We start from the raw sequence: 21285 nt of genomic DNA, 5'->3' as shown, positions 1-21285 counted from the left end.
ATATCAAAGTTTCCTACATGCAATGGGAACTGAACATTGAAACAAGTAGTATGCAAAGTGTGTACACAAATGTACATCAATAAATCCTTTCGCAGGAAAAACAACAGAATTGGGTTTCTTCTTGTGTAAGAATATTGTATAACTTAAGAACCGGCATCCGTTCATGTGGCAGTAGGGGGTAATGAAGAAGTTGAGGCACAGCATGTTGTGGAGGACCCCCTGCTTGGCACGGCGCATTATAAGCATATGACTCCCCAGCAAGAGCGCACAGCGAGCAACTACTGTGCCACACACACCAGCACTCCATCCTCACATAGCGCCACCGGCACTAAAAACGCTTTGATGATTCTAGAGCAGTGCGTTGTACTCCCTCACATCCTCGCAGTTATCCACTCCTCTCAACTCCCTAAAATTCCTTAAGTACCGCCCTCCAAAATCAACACAATTAACACAAAGAGAAATTGCATTACTTTAATAAAATAAATCACATTTAATTACAAGTGATTGTAAAAGAGAACAATAATTTCCCTAAATGTCATCATGAACCCATGTAATGCAAATGAATTGTATTTACACTTATTTCACATGTATTTACAAATGACAATACACTATCAATCCACAGGTTAAGCAAATAAAGTCATGGAAACATTTGGACAGCAATGCCTCAACCCAACAAAAACTTTGTTTTTTTGTTGTTTTGAATTTACAAAGGCTGCCAACATAATGTTATTGATAAAAAGATAGCACATTTAAGCTATAAAATTACCTTAAATACACTTTGACAGCTCTCAGAACATCCAATGAATAACAAAATATCCGTATCATTAATTTGGTTGTTAGGAGCTCATGTTCACATGAAAATACTGCCACCTTCTGTAATTACATTTTTTAACCCCTCAATAAAGTGCCAAAAATTCCCTGCAACATTTTAGCTTCTCAGGCAATGATCACAATTAAGTGAATAATCTCAATTGACCTAGTGGCAGTGAAAAAAAGGAGGAAAATCTTGGGATTCAAAAGGAAGACAAAACACAAACCCATAGAAAAGCCACTTTCATGTAGCCCCTGGTAACAAACACCCATGTTTCTCCTGCAATAGAAATTAAACCAGGTTGGTTACATTTCGAACGAGCTATGCTTTTTATCACTCCCACCTCAAGGCACATCTACCATATATTTGTGAAGCATCACCACAGATTGCTATAATTACCCTGGTAGCACAGCACTCGCAAAGCATCTCTTCACCACTGAAAGGGGCACCTTGTTGTCATGGTAACCATTGGGATGCTGTAAGTAAACAGCAGGGTACTAATAACCTGTCTATAAATGCAGTTAGTAGAGGATCTCACTTGCATTGACAGTCAATCTGAAAAGAGGACACCTCTACCACTGACAAGTTTGTCTGTTCTGATACCATAACTATAATTTTGGCAGTGATCTGCAAGAACAAGATGGTGCAAAGTACAGTTGTATATTCAAAAAAGGAAGACATTTAAACATTGAGGTTACTAAGCGATGTTATACTCTACCCTGTTTTGACATCCTTGCTAAAATAGGCTGCCAAGTTTTCAAATCAATCCAAGCCCACTGAAACTGATCTTAAAAACTCCTCCCTGTACAATCTGCATATCAATCATCATGAGTCGGTGAAATCAACCCCATCACAGCAAGCTGGACCTCTCCAACTTGTACCGGAAACAGTTCAACCTGTCCCATAAATCAGACTTCAAAAGGAGAGTGATGAGATCATGAAGGCGTCACAGGAACATGATCCAGGGTGGTGGGTTTTTTGTCTAGTGGCACCTCGTACTTGAAGACCACACTGAAGAGCTTGCCTCCCAGTCGGTCAGCCAGCCAGGAGTTCTTGATGACTGCCATCTTGAGGCTCTCACAGCTCAACAAGGCGTAGTAGTTGGTGTGGATGGCCCGGCCCATGCCCTCGATGATCACCAGGTCTGTGTGGCGTTCCCGCACAACCCCAGCCAACACCTTGTCCAAACGGCTGAGGGGAGAGAAATTATCATATTTACAGGAATAAGCTTAAAACATGTATATTAGAAGAATTACTTAGTAACTACACTGAACAAAGATATTCATGTAGCATCCAACAATTTCAAAGATTTTACTGAGTTACAGTTCATAAGGAAATCAGTTGTCAATTGAAATACACTGCTCAAAAAAATAAAGGGAACACTTAAACAACACAATGTAACTCCAAGTCAATCACACTTCTGTGAAATCAAACTGTCCACTTAGGAAGCAAATTCGCCCCTGGCACCCTGTGCTCTTCACAGGTGAAAGCAGGTTCACACTGAGCACATGTGACAGACGTGACAGAGTCTGGAGACGCTGTGGAGAACGTTCTGCTGCCTGCAACATCCTCCAGCATGACCGGTTTGGCGGTGGGTCAGTCATGGGTCAGGCACAGCCCTACATGTGCTCGCCAGAGGTAGCTTGACTGCCATTAGGTACCGAGATGAGATCCTCAGACCCCTTGTGAGACCATATGCTGGTGCGGTTGGCCCTGGGTTCCTCCTAATGCAAGACAATGCTAGACCTCATGTGGCTGGAGTGTGTCAGCAGTTCCTGCAAGAGGAAGGCATTGATGCTATGGACTGGCCCGCCCGTTCCCCAGACCTGAATCCAATTGAGCACATCTGGGACATCATGTCTCGCTCCATCCACCAATGCCACGTTGCACCACAGACTGTCCAGGAGTTGGTGGATGCTTTAGTCCAGGTCTGGGAGGAGATCCCTCAGGAGACCATCCGCCACCTCATCAGGAGCATGCCCAGGCGTTGTAGGGAGGTCATACAGGCACGTGGAGGCCACACACACTACTGAGCCTCATTTTGACTTGTTTTAAGGACATTACATCAAAGTTGGATCAGCCTGTAGTGTGGTTTTCCACTTTGATTTTGAGTGTGACTCCAAATCCAGACCTCCATAGGTTGATAAATTTGATTTCAATTGATAATTTGTGAGATTATGTTGTCGGCACATTCAACTATGTAAAGAAAAAAGTATTTAATAAGAATATTTCATTCATTCAGATCTAGGATGTGTTATTTTAGTGTTCCCTTTATTTTTTTGAGCAGTGTACATTCATTAGACCCTAATCTATGGATTTCACATGACTGGGAATACAGATATGCATCTGTTGGCCACAAACACCTTTAAAAAAGGAAGGGGATTGGATCAGAAAACCAGTCAGTAGCTGACGTGAACACCATTTGCCTCATGCAGCGCGACATCTCCTTTGCATAGAGTTTATCAGGCTGTTGACTGTGGCCTGTTGTCCCACTCCTCTTCAATGGCTGTGCGAAGTTGCTGGATATCGGTGGGAACTGGAACGCGCCGTTGTGCACGTCGATCCAAAGCATCCCAAACATGTTCAATAGGTGACATGTCTGGTGAGTATGCAAGCCATGGAAAAACGGGGACATTTTCAGCTTCTGGAATTGTGTACGGATCCTTGCGACATGGAGCAGTGCATTATCATGCTAAAACATTTATGACATGACAATAGCAGGATCTTATCACGGAATCTCTGTGCATTCAAACCGGAATCGATAAAATGCACGTGTTTGTTGTCCATAGCTTATGTCTGCCCATACCATAAGAACTGGTACATTATTGATACTGACCCACAATTGAAACACATTTTTAAATATCCCCCACAAATGTGGCCGATGTGCTCAATGCAGCTTTACGTACAAAGGCAACTCATTTACCCACCCTCATACAGGACAAATACCTAAGATCAAGGGCCTGTTTACCTGCATGTCCACCAATGTTATTTACATGTCATTGTGGTCTGTCTCACATAGGGAAAACCCGTAGAAGCCTTAAGACACGGATCAGTGAGCACTGCAGCAATATACGGACGGACATGTGAGACAAAATCTGGTTGCTGATCATTTTGTACACGCTGGAATCATATTAGCTCTCTGAGATACATTGGAATAGAAATGGTCAAGATGTCACACAGGGGAGGGGACATTGAGAGTTAACTTCTTCAAAGGGAATCTTTCTGGATCCACAGGCTGAACACACTCTCCTCTTGGCCTTAATGGAGGAGTTTGACTTGAAACCGTTTTTATAGTTTCAATGTCTAAATAGTTTTTTAAAATCCTAATTGAATATTGTATGTATATTACTGTAAATATTGATCACATTCCCTGTGTATGATCATATATTTTGATCCATTGAATGTTAATATTGTGAAACTACGTAATATAAAAATAATTACCTCCTGTTTCAGGAAGTGATGTCACTCAGTACTGCCCCTATATATAGGACCTTCCACCCTCAACTGGTATATGGATGTCTGATGAAGACCAAAGGGTCGAAACGTTGTTAATAAATACCACCTGGAAGCATGAGTGCGGCGTTTTCCTTTCTGCTTTCCATGAGTTTGCCTACAACTCCAGCACCTGTGGAAAGTACCTGGATGTGCACATGTTCTTTAGCTTTGACCAAGTGCCCATACTATAACAGAGTGCCCAATGGTGGCGGTGGGGTTCACAATGTCGACATCAGCAAACCACTCACCCACACAACGCCATACACTCTGTCTGCCATATGCCCGGTACTCTTGAAACCGGAATACATCCGTGAAGAGCACACTTCTCCAGTGGCCATCGAAGTTGAGCCTTTGCCCACTGCAGTCGGTACCGACGCTGAAACTGAAGTCAGGTCAAGACCCTAGTAAGGACAACGAGCACTCAGATGAGCTTCTCTGAGACGGTTTCTGACAGTTTGTGCAGAAATTGTTTGGCTGTGCAAACTCAGTTTCATCAGCTGTCTGGGTGGCTTGTCTCGGACAGTCCCGCAGGTGAAGAAGAAGCCGTATGTGGAAGTCTATGCTGGCGTGGTGTGAGGCCGGTTGGACGTACTGCCAAATTCTTTAAAATGACGTTGAAGGTAGCTTATGGTACAGAAATTAACATTAAATTCTCTGGCAACAGCTCTGGTGGACATTCCTGCAGTAAGGTTGTTTTTAAACATAGTTAACACAGGTATGTAACGTTGAAAGAGAATTCATACATAGGAAATAAAACAAACCTTAAGTCTAAGCACGGAGAGCTGGAGCCACTCTGGACTAGCGTCAACCTGTCCTCCTTCACAGCAGACCTGAAAAACAAATTAAATAGCATTGAAATGGTGGGAAAGGATCACTGTATCCATAATCCAGTCACAAATGCAGTGCTAAAAGATTTAAATACTCACTGTATGACTGGATCCATTGCAGCTATTCTTTCAGTCAAGATCTGCAGTTCATTGTTTGTTACATCATTTAGAGCTGGGCTTGAGTTGCTGGCAAGGACTACCTGGAAAACAGCAAATGCAGGGTGTCAAAGGCCCAAAAATATCATAAAGTGGAAAAAAGTTAATCTTGCTTCGGTCATCTTGTTTTATTAAATCCAGTGTGTATTTGAAGGGGTGGTGAAGGTGACAGCGTTTCAAGATATTAGGGGGTGGACAGTGTGGTTCCTTACCTCTGTTCCCCTGCAGAGAAGCTCTCTGACAAATGGGAAGACTCCCAGTATGATGTCTATTCCACTATTATCTACGAAAAATAATGCACACTTATGAGGTGGGCCCTGCAAAAGAAAGCCAGTAGGCATGGTATTCAATTACTGTTCCACAGCATGAAGTCATACACATCTTTGGGACAAATCCTAAATTGAGATCCAGGAACAGAACTTCTGTGGAGCTTAAGTTAGGATGTGGCCCATAACAAGAATACAGCTAAAATAATCAATTTAAACACTAACGTCAGAAAATTCTTACATTCAGTCTCTCGAGCCATTGGTCATAGTTGTCGATAAGCCACGGCCGCTCTATGGAGAAAACATGACTCATTATGTAGCCTAAGTAGGTTACAGCAGCAATATAAAATGCAGGAGCCATTTAATTATCCAAATGTTTTCCCAGTCAACAAGGGCTTTCATACCTTCCAATTGTCGTTTCGCCTGTTCAAAGCCAAACTCCGGATCAGACTCCAGAACACTAAGTGAAAACGTGAGCGACAGTCTTTGTTCATTCAAAATGGCCATATAATTCTCAAGAATGAATGTGTGTGTGTGTGTGTGTGTGTATGTGTATATATATATATATATATATATATAGCCAGAATGTCATAATAATCATCCATAGTCCCAAATTAAGGAGTGCAGACTCACTCTGAAACAGCCTTGGCTCCCCAGTCAAAGACGTTCCCAGCCAGGAGGCCCCTGACCAGGGCAAACTGCCTCTGCTCCCAGCTCAGCTCCTCCAGGGACTTGACTGCCTTCTGGAAGTACTTGAGGGCCATGTCATTCTCCCTCTGCTTGATCTGTGGAAGACGAAGACAAAACTGAGACACAGAAGCTTCCAACTTCTCACAGCTAATCTACCACATTAGCAAATCATATAATGACAGACACTAATCAAGGCAAGTGGACATGAAATGACATCAAAATGCACCCAAGACCACATGTGTAAGCTTCATCTTTAGATGACCAGAAAAAGATAAGCACTGGAGCATGTATTGGGAACCGTGAACAGAGGAAAAAGAGTGCTATAGAATCCAGTCAAACCTTCGAGTAGGGGTCAGGGAAGTTGAACTCGTTTAAACAGTGTTCTCTTGTGTCTAAAAGACTTCTGACAGTGAGGGATCCATAAGCACTACAGGTGAGAAGAGAAGTACTCTACATTAGCAGACAAAAACACATACAGATTGCACAGGAAACAGTGAGACTTCATGTACAAGAGTCAATTTCATCCACTACTTGGGAGGCCTTCAAAGATATGCATCTACATAAATGATCAAGAAACAGCTCTAGTAGTCTAACAGCCTTTAAAAAACGATCTGCAGCTGTGGCTCCCCTTACAAAGGCTGGTGGCGGAGGGTTTGCAGCTTGTGCAGGTACTTGTGCCGGAACTTCTCCGCTCGTTCAGCAGCCTCTGGTAGATCGGGCTGGCTGGCCACAGCTCTTTTTACCACCTGTCCAAAGCACATCACCCAGATCGGCAATTTTAAAAGCAACCAGGTTGAGGACTCGCTGTGTGTGCAATGCAATGTGTGTATTGATGAATAGACCAGTAGAAGATGCTCTGCCTCTTACCCCATCCAGGGCCTCCTCAAAGCAGTAGAGCCAGTACTCCCGTGCAAGGGCATCCTCTGAGAGGTCCACTGTGTCTGGGATGTAGGAGGACGGGTCCTGCAGCAGGGGCAGATTCACGAGCTGCCTCTCCAGACGATCCATCTCCAACATGTCAAACTGGAGCCGGACAAGAGACACACTAAGCACTGCAAATAGTGCTGGGCTAATGCACTCATGCACACATCAAAGTAAAACCAAAGCAACCAGACTCCGTCAAACGTCATAAAAAATGCCAATATATCGGTTTTCAATACCCCACCCTGTTGGTCAGTGAGCTGACAATAGCATGTGTCAAGCTCCATATCACTCAGGGACAATTACACTGTCAGTGCAGTCGACACACACATCAAAGTTTAGATGTACCCTATACCTGATTACTATTCTCCAGTGTCACAGGTGACTTATAAGGTTGGTTATAACACGTCACAACACAATTCAAAACAGTGACTGCTAAAAGCAACACTTCAAACGCTGTTAAACAATGCAATGTGAAAGGAAAAGGCTGGCATTTAATGCAACAATTGTCTCTGAAACCTTACTTAACCCAATGTGAATGTTAGGGCAGGTGTAGAGCTACAAAGCCAGAAGCATGAGGAAATATTTAGCCCTAATCAAACCACTACACAGAGCATGAGGAAGTACTTACGGGAAACTGAGGAAAGGGTTACAGTAGGTAAACAGATGTAAGATATGGTGGATATGAAGAGAAGAGATGAAAACAATCAAATGTTAGATGAAATTATCAATGAAGGTTGTTGTCACACCAGGCCTGTGGATTTTAAAAAGGACAGCAGTGGTGACATTCCCACAGAAAATATCAAATCTACAATTATCTCAGAAATCAGATAAAAGGGTGGTGGGGTGAATTGCTAAAATGGTTAATGAAATGTCACCAAAATTAAATGGCAACAAGTGGGTTATGAGCGCACCCTAGTGGTCCAAAGCTGACCTTAAGGTATTTTCTTCTACAAAGGACTTACTGTTCCACTGCGTGCACGTTGCATGGGGTTCAGGTCTGGAGAGGTACTCATCAGGCCAGAGCTCCCAGCATAGTTCTCCCCCCAACTGTACTGGTTAGGATCTAGATGAAGTGACAATTATAATACCAGTGAAAATGACTCAAAAAGAACGAACTTCTCAACAACAGGAAAATGCAAATCAAACAAAGGTGTGCCAGTGCCACTTTCTGTCATGAAGAAATTCCATAGAGGAAAACATCGACTTACTGTCTTCCTCTGCTCCCTTGAGAAAGGCACCAATAGTACCCAGATAGCCTTCATGTCTCAGGAACAGCGCCTGGACTTCACCCTGCAAAAAAATATATATATCCATATCCAGTCAGAAGGAACCATGTCTAACTCACATTACATTTGCAGATTGTATCATGTAAAAGTAGCCTATGGGGACAATATAATCAAACCTGTCATGTCAATGTTTGTTTTTTTTCTAACTGCCCACATAAATGTCTCCATCTGAAAAAGTTAATAATTTACCTGTGAGGTGAGTTCTGTTAGGTGGGGTTCTGTTACCTGCTGCGTAACAGAACCCAAAGACATTGAATTCAGGAAAAAGGGTATATTTCCATGCTACTGTGTAAATACAGCAAGGCAGATTTGATTGCTGGTTTTCAAGCTCTGAGCCAGGCCCAAGGGACATATCCCTGATTTTAGTCAGCTGACATCAGATCAAGCTCTTTTAGGGCTAAATCTAGAGCTCAATCAAATGTACCTGAGAGCAAAACCTAGATTGAGAAAGAAATGCTTGTTTAGGAGGTACATTGGGGGGCTTGCCTTGGTGAAGAAGTTGATACTGTAAGTGATGGTGTGCATAGTGACAGGGTGTCCTCGGATGAAGAAACCCCCAAAGTAGACCCTGGTCAAGTTGTGGAGCCGGGCATAGAGGCAGGCCAGCTGCCCAATGTCATTGCTGATCATATGGAGCAGGCTCTTAGCCATATCTTCTTTAGAGAACTCTAATTCAGGAGGAAACAAAAGTAAAAGTATGTCAACATACAGCCAAGTGAAGATCCAGAAACATGGAGTCACTCTAGACAACAAGCCAAGGTCCCATTGAAGTAAGTACAGTGTTGGTTTATGTATTGACTGTTTGTCTCAGGTATTATTGGCATTACATTAAAAACATTAACTATCTAATAGAGTGAGTGAATGAGTTGTTTGCTTTGCCTCCATGGCTGTCTGCCTCATCTATTTCTCAACAGTAACCACACAGCCTAGAGGGGACAAGGCCACAGTAACTGGGTTACAAGTCATCAATCTGTTAGTGCTAAACAGGAATGTAACCTACATTACAGTATATGGCAGTGGAGGCTGGTGTGAGGAGCTATAGGAGGACAGGATCATTGTAATGGCTGGAATGGAACGTATCAAACATATGTTAACTCCGTTCCATTTCAGCAATTACAATGAGCCTGTCCTCCTATAGGTCCTCCCACCAGCTTCCGCAGGTAGATTGCATACCAGGGAGTCCGCTCCTGAAGACAATGAAAAACAGGTTATGGGGCCAAAGAATAAACATACTGCAAGGGCTCTGTTCTCTCTTTACCTTTGTCAGCCGTAGCAGATTTTCCAAAGCTGCTTGCGATAAGGTCCCCAGTCAAGCCCAAGGACACATAAGATCCCCCGTAGATGTCTTTGACTAGCATGTCAACACTTGTGTGCTGCCCCTTCGAAGCCAACTGAAGTAGTTCATCAAATCTCTAGGAGGTGAGAGCAGGAGGACATTGGAGTACAGTAGTTTTATAAACAGCACTTTAACCCAGATAGCCAGGCTATTTTGTAACATCCATGTTTTTTTCTGGATTAAAATGGGGCTTAGGTGGTTAGCGTGGCGATTGGTGCAGTTGCCAACCATGTTTAAGAGGCCCTCCTGTTGACACAATCACTGACATGAACCCTGCAAAATAAATACTTGCACACACCAGATTAGCTGACCAAAGCCAATTAAATGTTTTTTTTAAATGCAAGATTGTATGTACAGTGCATTCAGAAAGTATTCAGACCACTTTACTTTTTCCACATTTTGTTACGTTAGGTACTTTGCATTTCTAAAATGGGTTAAATTAAATTTATCAATCTACACACAATAACACAACTACAAAGTGAAAACAGTATTTTGAAATGTTTGCAAATTTATAAAAAATACAGAAATATCTTATTTACATAAGTACTCAGACCCTTTGCTATGAGACTCAAAATTGAGCTCAGATGCATCCTGTTTCCATTGATCATCCTTGAGAAGTTTCTACAACGTAATTGGAGTCAACCTGTGGTAAATGAAATTGATTGAACATGATTTGGAAAGGCACACACCTGTCTATATAAAAGTTCCCACAGCTGACAGTGCATGTCAGAGAAAAAAACCAAGCCATGAGGTCGATGCAATTGACCATAGAGCTCAGAGACAGGATTGTGCTGAGGCACAGATCTGGGGAAGGGTACCAAAACATGTCTGCAGCATTGAAGGTCCCCAAGAACACAGTGGCCTCCACCATTCTTAAATGGGAGAATTTTGGACCCACCAAGACTCTTCCTAGAGCTGGCCACCCAGACAAACTGAGCAATCAGGGGAGAAGGGCCATGGTCAGCAAAGTGTTCCAAGAATCCGATGGTCGCTCCAGAGTTCCACTGTGGAGATGGGAGAACCATCTCTGCAGCACTCCACCAATCAGGCCTTTATGGTAGCGTGACAAGACGGAAGCCACTCCTCAGTAAAAGGTAGAACAGCCTGCTTGGAGTTTGCCAAAAGGCACCTAAAAGGACTCTCAGACCACGAGAAACAAGATTCTCTGGTCTGATGAAACCAAGATTGAACTGGTTAGCCTGAATGCCAAGCGTCACGTCTGGAGGAAACCTGGCACCAGGTTGGGGATGTTTTTTAGCAGCAGGGAATGGGAGACTAGTCAGGATTGAAGGAAAGATGAACGAAGCAAAGTACAGAGAGATCCTTGATGAAAACCTGCTCAGGACCTCAGACGGGGGCAAAGGTTCACCTTCCAACAGGACAACTACCCTAAGCACACAGCCAAGACAACACAGGCATGGCTTCAGGACAAGTCTCTGAATGCCCTTAAGTGGCCCAACCGGAGCCCAGACTTGAACCCTTATCGATCAACTCTGAGACCTGAAAATAGCTGTGCAGCGACACTCCCCATGCAACCTGACAGAGCTTGAGTAGATCTACAGAGAAGAATGGGAGAAACTCCCCAAATTCAAGTGCCAAGCTTGTAGTGTCATACCCAAGAAGACTCGAGGCTGTAATCGCTGTCAAAAGTGTGTCAACAAAGTACTGAGTAAAGGGTCAAAATACATATGTAAATGTGCAAAAAGTTCTATAAACCTGTTTTTGTCATTATGGGTGTGTAGATTGATTTAAAAAAAAATTAAATACATTTTAGAATAAGGCTGTAACGTAACAAAATTTGGAAAAAGTCAATGGTCTGAATGCACATGACTTCTCTGTCAAGTGTGATAATGTGATTGGCTCCATTGATAATTGTGTTCATAGATTGGAAATCAACCTAATAGATGTCACTAGTCTTCAAGCACACCTGTATGAATAAGGCAACAGGTCCTGATGGCATCTCTGCTTTTCTTCTAAAAACATGTGCAGAGGAATTTACTCCGGCTTGGTGCCCTATCTTTCAGAGGTCTCTAGACTCCCATACAGTCCCATCTCTGTGGAAAAAGGCCATCATCACTCCAGTCCCCAAAATAAAATAATGACTATAGACCTGTTGGTCTGACCATCATAATGAAGTTCTGAAAAGAGCTGTATCAATTTGCCTATAAGAAAAGTTGCAGGACTGATGATGCAATCAACACCATAGTGCATCTCATTGTTAAGAATCTGGAAAACCCCAAGGCCTGTGCTAGACTGCCATTTATTGATTTAAGTTAAGCGTTTAACACAATACAGCCACACGTCGTACTCAGCAAGTTAAAACAGATGGGTATTAAGCCCTATACCATAAAGGTGGTACCACTCATTCATGACTAGCAGTACTCAGATTAGTTAACAGTACCCTGTCTGAGGCTATAGACATTAGCATGGGGGCCCCGCTGGGTTGTGTGAGTACACCCATCTTATTCACTCTGTACACAAATTAATGAACTAGCAGTAATCCTGATAAATATATTGTCCAGTTCTGATGATACTGCCATTCCTGGTCTGATGTCTAAAGATGCTGATACTACTGCGTACAGGTCAGATATTCAAACAATACAAATTGGTGTTTGACCCCAATGGGGTTTCACCCTAAATCTGTCGATGACCACGTGACTGTGGTTGTCCACAATGCCATACATAGCACAGGTTAGTTTGTTCAAGTACCTGGGTGTACACATGGACAATATGCGGAGCTGGAAGGGCCAAGTAAAGGGCATGCTGCAGAGTCCAACAACACCTCCATTTCCTACGTAGACTCAAGGTTTTTGAAGTTGACCAGAAAATAATGCTCTGGGGCCTCCCGAGTGGTGCAGTGATTTAAGGCACTGCATCGCAGTGCTAACTGTGCCACTAGAGATCCTGGTTCGAGTCCAGGCTCTGTCGCGACCGGGAGACCCATGGGGCGGCACACAACTGGCCCAGCGTCGTTCGGATTAGAGGAGGGTTTGGCCAGCAGGGATGTTCCTGTCCCATTGCACACTAGCGACTTCTGTGGCATGCCGGACTCATTGCACGCCGACAGTCACCAGGTGCACAGTTTCCTCCGACACCTTGGTGCGGCTGGCTTCCGGGTTAAATCGGGCATCGTGTCAAGAAGCAGTGCAGCTTGGCTGGGTTGTGTTTGAGGACACACGGCTCTCGACCTTCACCTCTCCCGAGTCCGTACGGGAGTTGCAGCGAATGGGACAAGACGAATTACCAATTGAATACCACAACTGTGGAGAAAAAGGAGTAAAAAATATTTTAAAAACAAAAGAATGTTCGTTCTACCATGCAATCATAGAAGTATGCTAAATTATTTCAGATCCATCCCATGTACTTCACTCTTAGTATCAGCTCCTCCCCTCAGGCAGATGCTATAGGGTCCCTCAAATACCTAAACTGCCATAAGGCTGAGCGGTGTTAGTACACCACTGACAGAATATGGGAAAATGTAAAGCATTATGCATGTGCCTATATGAGCAGTATAAGGGTAACGTGCAATGTATGTATTACACAGAGTATAAAAACATCAACACCTGCTCTTTCCATGAGAGACAGACCAGATGAATGCGACGATCCCTTATTGATGTCACTTGTTAAAATCAGTGTAGATGGACAGGTTAAAGAAGGATTTTTAAGCCTCAAGAAAAATGAGACATGGATTGTGTATGTGTGCCATTCAGAGGGTGAATGGGCAAGACAACAAATGTAAGTTCCTTTGAACAGGGTATGGTAGTTGGTGCCAGACGCACTGGTGTGTTAAGAACTGCAACGGTGCTGGGTTATTCATGCTCAACTGTTTCCTGTGTCCATCAAGAATGGTCTACCACTCAAAAAAGGACATGAAGCCAACTTGACAACTGTGGGAAGCATTGGAGTCAACATGGGCCAGCATCTCTGGAAAGCTTTGAACACCTTGTAGAGTCCATGACCAATTGAAGGTGGTAGTAAATGATTGTTTAATGGCATCAGACCAAGCCTCTGCATCGGTCCTCATGCTCCTAGACATTAGTGTTGCCTTTGACACCAATCACCACACTCTTTTGGAGAGATTGGAAACCCTAATTGGTCTACACGGACAAGTTCTTGCCTGGTTTAGATCTTATCTGTCAGAAAGATATCAGCTTGTCTCAGTGGATGGTTTGTCCTCTGACAAATCAATTATATGTTGTTTCGGTGTTCCTCAAGGTTCCGATTTCACCATCTATACACACAACCATTCAAAAGTTTGGGGTCACTTAAATATCCTCGTTTTTGAAAGAAAAGCAAATATTTTGTCCATTCAAATAACATCAAATTGATTCAGAAATGCAATGTAGACATGGTTAACGTTGTAAATGACTATTGTAGCTGGAAACAGCAGATTTTTAATGGAATATCTACAGGCGTACAGAGGCCCATTATCAGCAACCATAACTCCTGTGTTCCAATGGCATGTTGTGTTAGCTAATCCAAGTTCATAATTTTAGAAGGCTAATTGATCATTAGAAAACCCCTTTTGCAATTATGTTAGCACAGCTGAAAACTGTTGTTCTGAAACTGAAGATCTCATACAACACGGTGTACTCCTCCCTTCATAGAACAGCACAAACTGGCTCTAAACAGAATAGGAGGAGGAGTGGGAGATATTTTCTTTCAAAAACTAGGGCATTTCTAAGTGACCCCAAACTTTGAACAGTAGTGTATATTCTACCTCTTGGTGATGTCATTCGGAAACACAATATCAACTTTCACTGCTATGCAGACGACACACAGCTGTACATTTCGATGAAACATGGTGAAGCAACAAAATTATCTACCCTGGACGTATGTGTTTCAGACATAAGGAAATGGATGGCGTGAACATTTTAAAACTCGACAAAACAGAGACGCTAGTTCTAGGTCCCAAGAAACAAACAGATCTGCTGTTTGATCTGACATTTCATCTTGATGGTTATAAAGTCTCAAATAAAACTCGGCGTTACTCTAGACCCTGATCTCTTTTGATGAACATACACAAGAGTATGTGGACATCCCTTAAAAATGTGTGGATTCAGCTATTTCAGCCACACCCATTGCTGACAGGTGTATAAAATTGAGCACAGCCATGCAATCTCCATAGACAAACATTGGCAGTAGCATGGCCCAGTGACTTTTAGCATGGCACCGTCATAGGATGCCACCTTTCCAACAAATCAGTTCATCAAATACCTACCCTGCTAGAGCTGCCCGGTCAACTGTAGGTGCTGTTATTGTGAAGTATAAATGTCTAGGAGCAACAACGTCTCAGCCGCAAAGTGGAAGGGCACACAAGCTCACATAACAGGACCACCAAGTGCGGAGGTGCATAGGGCATAAAAAGTCTGTTCTAGGTTGCAATCTCACTACCAAGTTCCAAACTGCCTCTGGAAGAAACGTCAGCACAAGCAAGAACTGTTCTTCGGGAAAGTCATGAATATGGTTTTCCTTGGCCGAGCAGCCTCACTTCAGCCTAAGATCAGCATGCACAATGCAAAGCGTCGGCTGGATTGGTGTAAAGCTCGCCGCAAATGGACTCTGGAGCAGTGGAAAAGCGTTCTCTGGCTTGATGAATCACGCTTCACCATCTGCCAGTCCGACGGACGACTCCGGGTTTGGCGGATGCCAGGAGAAAGCTACCTGTCCGAATGCATAGTGCAAACTGTAAAAAGTTTGGTGGAGGAGGAATAATGGTCTGGGGCTGTTTTTCATGTTTTGAGCAAGGCCCCTTAGTTCCAGTGAAGGGACATCTTAACGCTACAGCATACAATGACATTCTAGATGATTTTGTGCTTCCAATTTTGTGGCAACAGTTTGGGGAAGCCCCCCCCCCCCCCCTTTACTGTTTCAGCATGACAATGCCCCCATGCACAAAGTGAGCTCCATACAGAAATGGTTTGTTGAGATCAGTGTGGATGAACTTGACTGGCCTGCAGACCCCTGACCTCAAATGCTCCCCCCAGTGTAATCTGGCCCAGGAGTGCGAAGATGAATGGCCATTGCAGTCTCTGCCTGGCCGGCAGTCCTCTGGGATTCTCGGCCTCAGACCCTATTACTGGCCTTCTAGCACTCTTCCATGCCAACCCTAGGAGTCTTTTTTGCTAAACTTGACTCGAGTGGGTTGAGTTACTGTCGTGATATTCCTGCCGTTTTTTGCACCCTCTCGGGCTTGTGTAGTGGAGGAGATCTTCGTGGGCTATACTCAGCCTTGTTTCAAGGTAGTAAGCTGATATCTCTAGTGGTGTGGTGGCTGTGCTTTGGCAAACTGGGTGGGGTTATATCCTGCCTGGTTTGCACTGTCTGGGGGTATAGTCGGACAGGGCCAATGTCCCCCGACCTCCGGTCTCAGCCTCCCGTATCTAAGCTGCAATAGTCAATGTGCCGGGGGGCTAAGGTCAGTCTGTCCTATCTGGTGAAATTCCTGTCTTCTGTGGTGTCCTGTGTGAACTTAAGTGTGTGTATAGTTTTTTTTTTTTCTCTCCCCCCTCTTCTCAGCTATATAAAGCCAACTGACATTTACTCCTGAGGTGCTGACCTGTTGCACCCTCTACAACCACTGATCAGAAAACCAGTCGTATCAGGTGTGACCCCCAGGGCCTAACATTAACTTTTTGGTCCACCAGCCAGTGTGGGAGGAACAAGATTTTTTTTACTCACCAAAATATATAGATTTTTAAAATAAAAACAATCTGATGCCCATGCTTTTTAATGTTCCTAAAACAAGAAATGTGGTATGTTAAATTTAATTACATTTTTTTGTGACCAGTCTTGTAATCAAAATATCAGAGACAAATGTTTAAGGCAGAGAGATTACCATGGTAACGGGGCCACTGGAGTCATGTCACATGTGTCTGTCTGAGATCTGACTATTAGTTGAAGCAGACGCAAACTAACGTTGAAAAACAACCAAGCTTGTGAACAAAACAATGTAAATAGACAAAACACTTTGTAGACTTTAGTAAATTAGACCAAGTTTTATGCCTGTGCTCAGCACCTCCAAAAATCTACAGTATCAGCACTTCACTCAGTGCGCACAGCTCCCCTGCCAGGCAGTGGTGGGATATAGGATGAATAATTATTTGTTTCATTATCAGCTATGAAACAAAACAGCATAAATACTTTGAAAACAGCTACTGCAGCATTTTCCTAACTAACAACTGAACAATTTATCAAATGGGCACCTGGACTATTTACATTGACACCAGCTTTATTTTTACACTGCTGCTAATCATCTATGCATAGTCACTTTGCGCCTACCTTCAAGTACAAATTTCCACAACTAGTGGTTAGGGCGTTGGCCAGTAACCGAAAGGTTACTGGATCGAATCCCCGAGCTGACATGGTAAAAATCTGTTGTTCTGCCCCTGAGCAAGGCAGTTAATCCACTGTTCCCCAGGCGACAAAGACGTGGATGTCGATTAAGGCAGCCCTCCACACCTCTCTGATTCAGAGGGGTTGGGTTAAATGCAGAAGAAACATTTCAGTTGAAGGCATTCAGTTGTACAACTGACTAGGTATCCCCCTTTCCCTTACCTGTGCCCCCACACATTGATTTGGTACCGGTACCCCCTGTATACAGCCTCGTTAATGGTATTTTATTGTTAACTTATTTATTTATTTTTTACTTAACTTTACTTTACTTTTTTAAATATTTTTTAAACTTTTTATTGAGCGGAATTGTTGGTTAAGGGCTTGTATCTAAGCATTTCATGGTAAGGTCTACATCTGTTGTACTCGGCGCATGTGACAAAAAAAACATTTTATTAGATTATACTTTATTTTTACTAATAAATGTAATGCTCGCAATGTAGAGCCATGGAAATTGACCACCTGCCAACGAGTCTGGTGAAATAGACATTCTTACCCGCCAATACCTAAATCTACCCGCACTTAGCAGGTGTTAATTTTATGCCCTAGTGACCACCATTTGCCTCATGCAGTGTGACATCTCCTTCACATAGAGTTGATCAGGCTGTTGGTTGTGGCCTGCGGAATGTTGTTCCACTACTCTTCAATGGATGTGCGAAGTTGCTGGATATTAGCATGAACTGGAACATGCTGTCGTACACATCGATCCAGAGCATCCCAAACATGCTCAATGAGTGACATGTCTGGTGAGTATACAGACTATGGATGAACTGGGACATTTTCAGCTTCCAGGAATTGTGTACAGATCCTTGCGACACGGGCCGTGCACAATCATGCTGAAACATGAGGTGACGGCAGTGGATGAATGGCACTACAATGGGTCTTAGCATCTCAACACATTTAGATTTTAGCAATTTAGCAGACGCTCTGATCCAGAGCGACTTACAGTAGTGAGTGAAAACATTTCACACTTTTTTTCCCGTACCAGTCCGAGGGAATCGAATCCACAATCCTGGCATTGCAAGCGCCACTCTCTACAAACTGAGTCGCACGGGACCCCTCATTACGGTATCTCTGTGCATTCAAATTGAGATCAATAAAATGGAATTGTGTTCATTGTCCGTAGATTATGCCTGCCCATACCATAACCCCACCGCCACCATGGGATACTCTGTTCACAACGTTGACATCAGCAAACCGCTCGCCCACACAACGCCATACACGCTGTCTGCCATCTTCCTGGTACAGTTGAAACCGTGATTCATCCGTGAAGAGAATTTCATCGTGCCAGTGGCCATCAAAGGTGAACATTTGCTCACTGAAGTCAGTTATGATGCCAAACTGCAGTCAGGTCAAGACCCTGGTGAGGATGATGAACACACAGATGAGCTTCCCTTAGTTTGTGCAGAAATGTTTTGGTTGTGTAAGCCCAAAGTTTCATCAGCTGTCCAGGTGGCTGGTCTTAGACACAGGTAAAGAAGCCCGATGTGGTCCTGGGCTGGTAACACGTGGTCTGCGGTTGTGAGGCCGGGAGGATGTACAGACAAATTATAAAACGAATGAGGCTTATGGTAGAGAAACTAACATTAAATTCTCTGGCAACAACTCTACTGGACATTCCTGCAGTCAGCATGCCAATTGCACACACCTTCAAAACTTGACAGATGTGGCATTGTGTAGTGACAAAACTTTACATTTTAGAGTGGGCATTTATTGTCCCCAGCACAAGGTGCACATTAATAATGGGCATGCTGTTTGGACATGGACTGCCGTCCAAGACTTTTCCACACAGAAAATCCCCTGAACCCTATTCAGAACGAGAGCTTGTAAGTACAGAGGGCAGTCTTCCTCATAATAAAAATAAAAGTTGCAGTAATGTCAACTGGCAAGATATTAGGCAAGAACCAACAGAAAATAAGACTATACATTTCAGTTCATTTGAGTAGCCTGACTTTTTAAAAAGCCTATTGCTTGAAGTGTCAGCATGGGGGTGAGGAGGGGTTTTACCTTTGTTTTTGTGAGCAGAGCTCCAAGGCCCCAGAACGTCCCCCCTCCTATGGAGCTTCCTCCAACACGCTCAAATGTATCCTCTGATTCAACCTGTTTGGAAATAAATATTGTTTGTTGAATTAATTGGTACATAGGCCACATGTCACACCAGATCTAGATGAGTGTCAGGCATTGGTACCTTGATGATTGACACCCCTGAGCCAATGTTGATGAGCAGGTAAGGGAAGATGTCAGGGTGAGTGTTCTGGAAGCGGAATTCAGAGTCTGCATGCTTGACATAGACAAAAGCCTCGTGGGGGATGTTCCTCAGCACAAAGTTGCAGCCCTTAATCAGGCATGTCATTTCATCCTCCTTGTCCACCCTTGTCAAACCATGAAGAGCAGCTACATTATAATAAGCTCAACCTTAAACCGGTCAAGTTGTCCTTAAAAATAAAGCTGTTTTAGATTTTAACAAAATACCTCAAAACATATTCCTTTTCTCACCTGAGCTTCAGTTTCTTCTCTATGAGATCTTTGAACTTATGAGCCCCTCCACCGGTGGCTTTGATGACTTTGGTGTCAGTGTTGACCAGGTGGTCTTTGATAAAGTCCAGGCAGGTTTCAATGTAGGCATTTTCAAACTTGATGAAGTGAAGGCGAGCCAAGATCTCCTCCTGCATTGAGATCTCATAGAGGGGGTCATCCTCAGTGTCCTGGTAAAGAGGGACACAGATAAAGAACCAGACCAAATCTGCAGACCTGAGACCTCCAGGGCAACCTGGGTGGGCTCAGTAAGACTTGTAAGTCTACATATTCACTGTCCCAAGGTACACAGCCTTTTGAAGCCCAACATCATGAATCAGTTGCCTATATGTCTACCACAAACCCCACACTCAAGCAATCCCATATTGGCTACTCTCTAATTAACACAGGCTTAGTTAGTTTACTTTTCTGTAGCTACATTCACACACCTTTATCAGGTTGGCCCATTGGAGACCTACGACTAAACAGTACAGTGTGCTGAGAGATAAGAACAACTACTCTGGCACGAGTAATAACACTGCATAGCAAATCACTTTTGCCCCTCAATTGAACACTGACATTTGATGTTACTGTTGCCGAGTAAATAGCACACTACACGTTGAACGCAAGCTCTTATTTAGCTGTGTCCTCTGCTCCATTGCACCTAACGTTTGTTACGGACAGTGTTGCAAAGTTTATTGACACCACATACCTTTGCAGTATGGTCGAATGACCGTACTTTCGCTACTTTGTGTTGAACAGTGGAGTAATAGGCGAGTTTCGTCAGAGAGCCACCTGTGGGAGGAACAAAAAGGTTTCTGCAGTCTCACGTGAGATAAATAAATCCATCAGTCAACTATTGACAACTCAGCCACTCTGGCGCAGCGGTCAAATTAGCTGGTTAGTTAGCTACAGGTTTCTCAAATGGCTAACTAGCTATATAGGCCATAAACAAACGCTAATTAGCCAGCTAACATTTATGTGGCAAACCAGTGGCGCGAAGGTAACTTCGCAACTACTGGTAGCTAACTACAGTACTTAAATCAGCTAGTTTAGCTAGCCAGCCACACGTCGTTGCTTGCTAGCCTCTTGTGTGCCTGATGTGTTGTCAAAGTAACAAGACAAGTTAATATATTCAAGTAGCGATCTAAATATTAACTTAGTGTATACCTATGTCTATTGCGAACCTCTTTGCATTTTCCAAATTCCTGAAGATCTCATTGGGTGGAAGAGTTATGCTTTTATCCATGCTGTGACTACTCCTGTCTACTCTCTCACTTTCCGCCGCCATCTTGTGTTGCGCAATGACGTTCAGGTACAAATAAATAATAATCCCTCAATGGAAAAATCTCTGGGGCGTTCAGGAGGACGCCACGTTTTGGAACGTTCAGACATGTAGAACAATGAATTGGTTCTATTCATGGAATTTCTATCTGCAACGTTCGATAACGTTTGGCAACTGAACATGGCCCTGGATTTCTGTGATAATGTGGTAGGTAATCTCTGGTCTTCTGTGATATTTTCTGTAAACCTACATACATACACATAGGTGAACATTTGGTAAAACACGAAGCTATTCGGCACACAT

At 43.4% G+C, this 21285-nt stretch overlaps 1 protein-coding gene across 4 annotated transcripts; it reads right to left on the bottom strand.

The window, feature by feature from the left end:
* Positions 1-457: 457 nt before the first annotated feature.
* Positions 458-21038, bottom strand: pank4 (pantothenate kinase 4 (inactive)). Of its 4 annotated transcripts, none has more exons than XR_016488006.1 (19): positions 20885-21038; positions 20410-20492; positions 19680-19888; positions 19372-19555; positions 19191-19283; positions 9714-9867; positions 8942-9123; positions 8378-8459; positions 8132-8232; positions 7113-7268; positions 6879-6991; positions 6585-6672; positions 6189-6340; positions 5960-6015; positions 5797-5846; positions 5502-5572; positions 5233-5333; positions 5068-5136; positions 458-2002 (listed from the first exon to the last, which is right to left on the bottom strand). XR_016488006.1 is itself a non-coding variant. In XM_090205857.1 (19 exons), exons 1-19 carry the CDS (start codon positions 20916-20918, stop codon positions 1747-1749), a joined length of 2268 nt encoding a protein of 755 aa, XP_090061983.1. In that variant the 5' UTR covers positions 20919-21038; the 3' UTR covers positions 458-1746. The 4 variants fall into 4 exon arrangements, 2 of the variants coding, with proteins under 2 accessions (XP_090061983.1, XP_021425133.1); XR_016488005.1 differs by having other exon boundaries at positions 20868-21030; XM_090205857.1 differs by having other exon boundaries at positions 5502-5606.
* Between the last annotated feature and the right edge of the window lie 247 nt (positions 21039-21285).

Source organism: Oncorhynchus mykiss, chromosome 17 (genome assembly GCF_057628025.1).
Source record: "Oncorhynchus mykiss isolate SJ-2025 chromosome 17, ASM5762802v1, whole genome shotgun sequence".
Taxonomy (NCBI): domain Eukaryota; kingdom Metazoa; phylum Chordata; class Actinopteri; order Salmoniformes; family Salmonidae; genus Oncorhynchus; species Oncorhynchus mykiss.
Note: the sequence above shows the minus strand (reverse complement) of the source record. Positions and strands in the feature narration are given on the sequence as shown.

Coding starts and splice junctions, on each gene's coding strand:
- pank4 (XM_021569458.3), bottom strand. CDS start 20,988: ATGGCGGCGGAAAGTGAGAGAGTAGACAGGAGTAGTCACAGCATGGAT. Junction 19,556..19,679: donor GAGAAGAAACTGAAGCTCAG/GTGAGAAAAGGA, acceptor TGGTTTGACAAG/GGTGGACAAGGAGGATGAAA. Junction 9,868..19,190: donor CTCTGCTCACAAAAACAAAG/GTAAAACCCCTC, acceptor CTCACCTCCTAG/AGATTTGATGAACTACTTCA.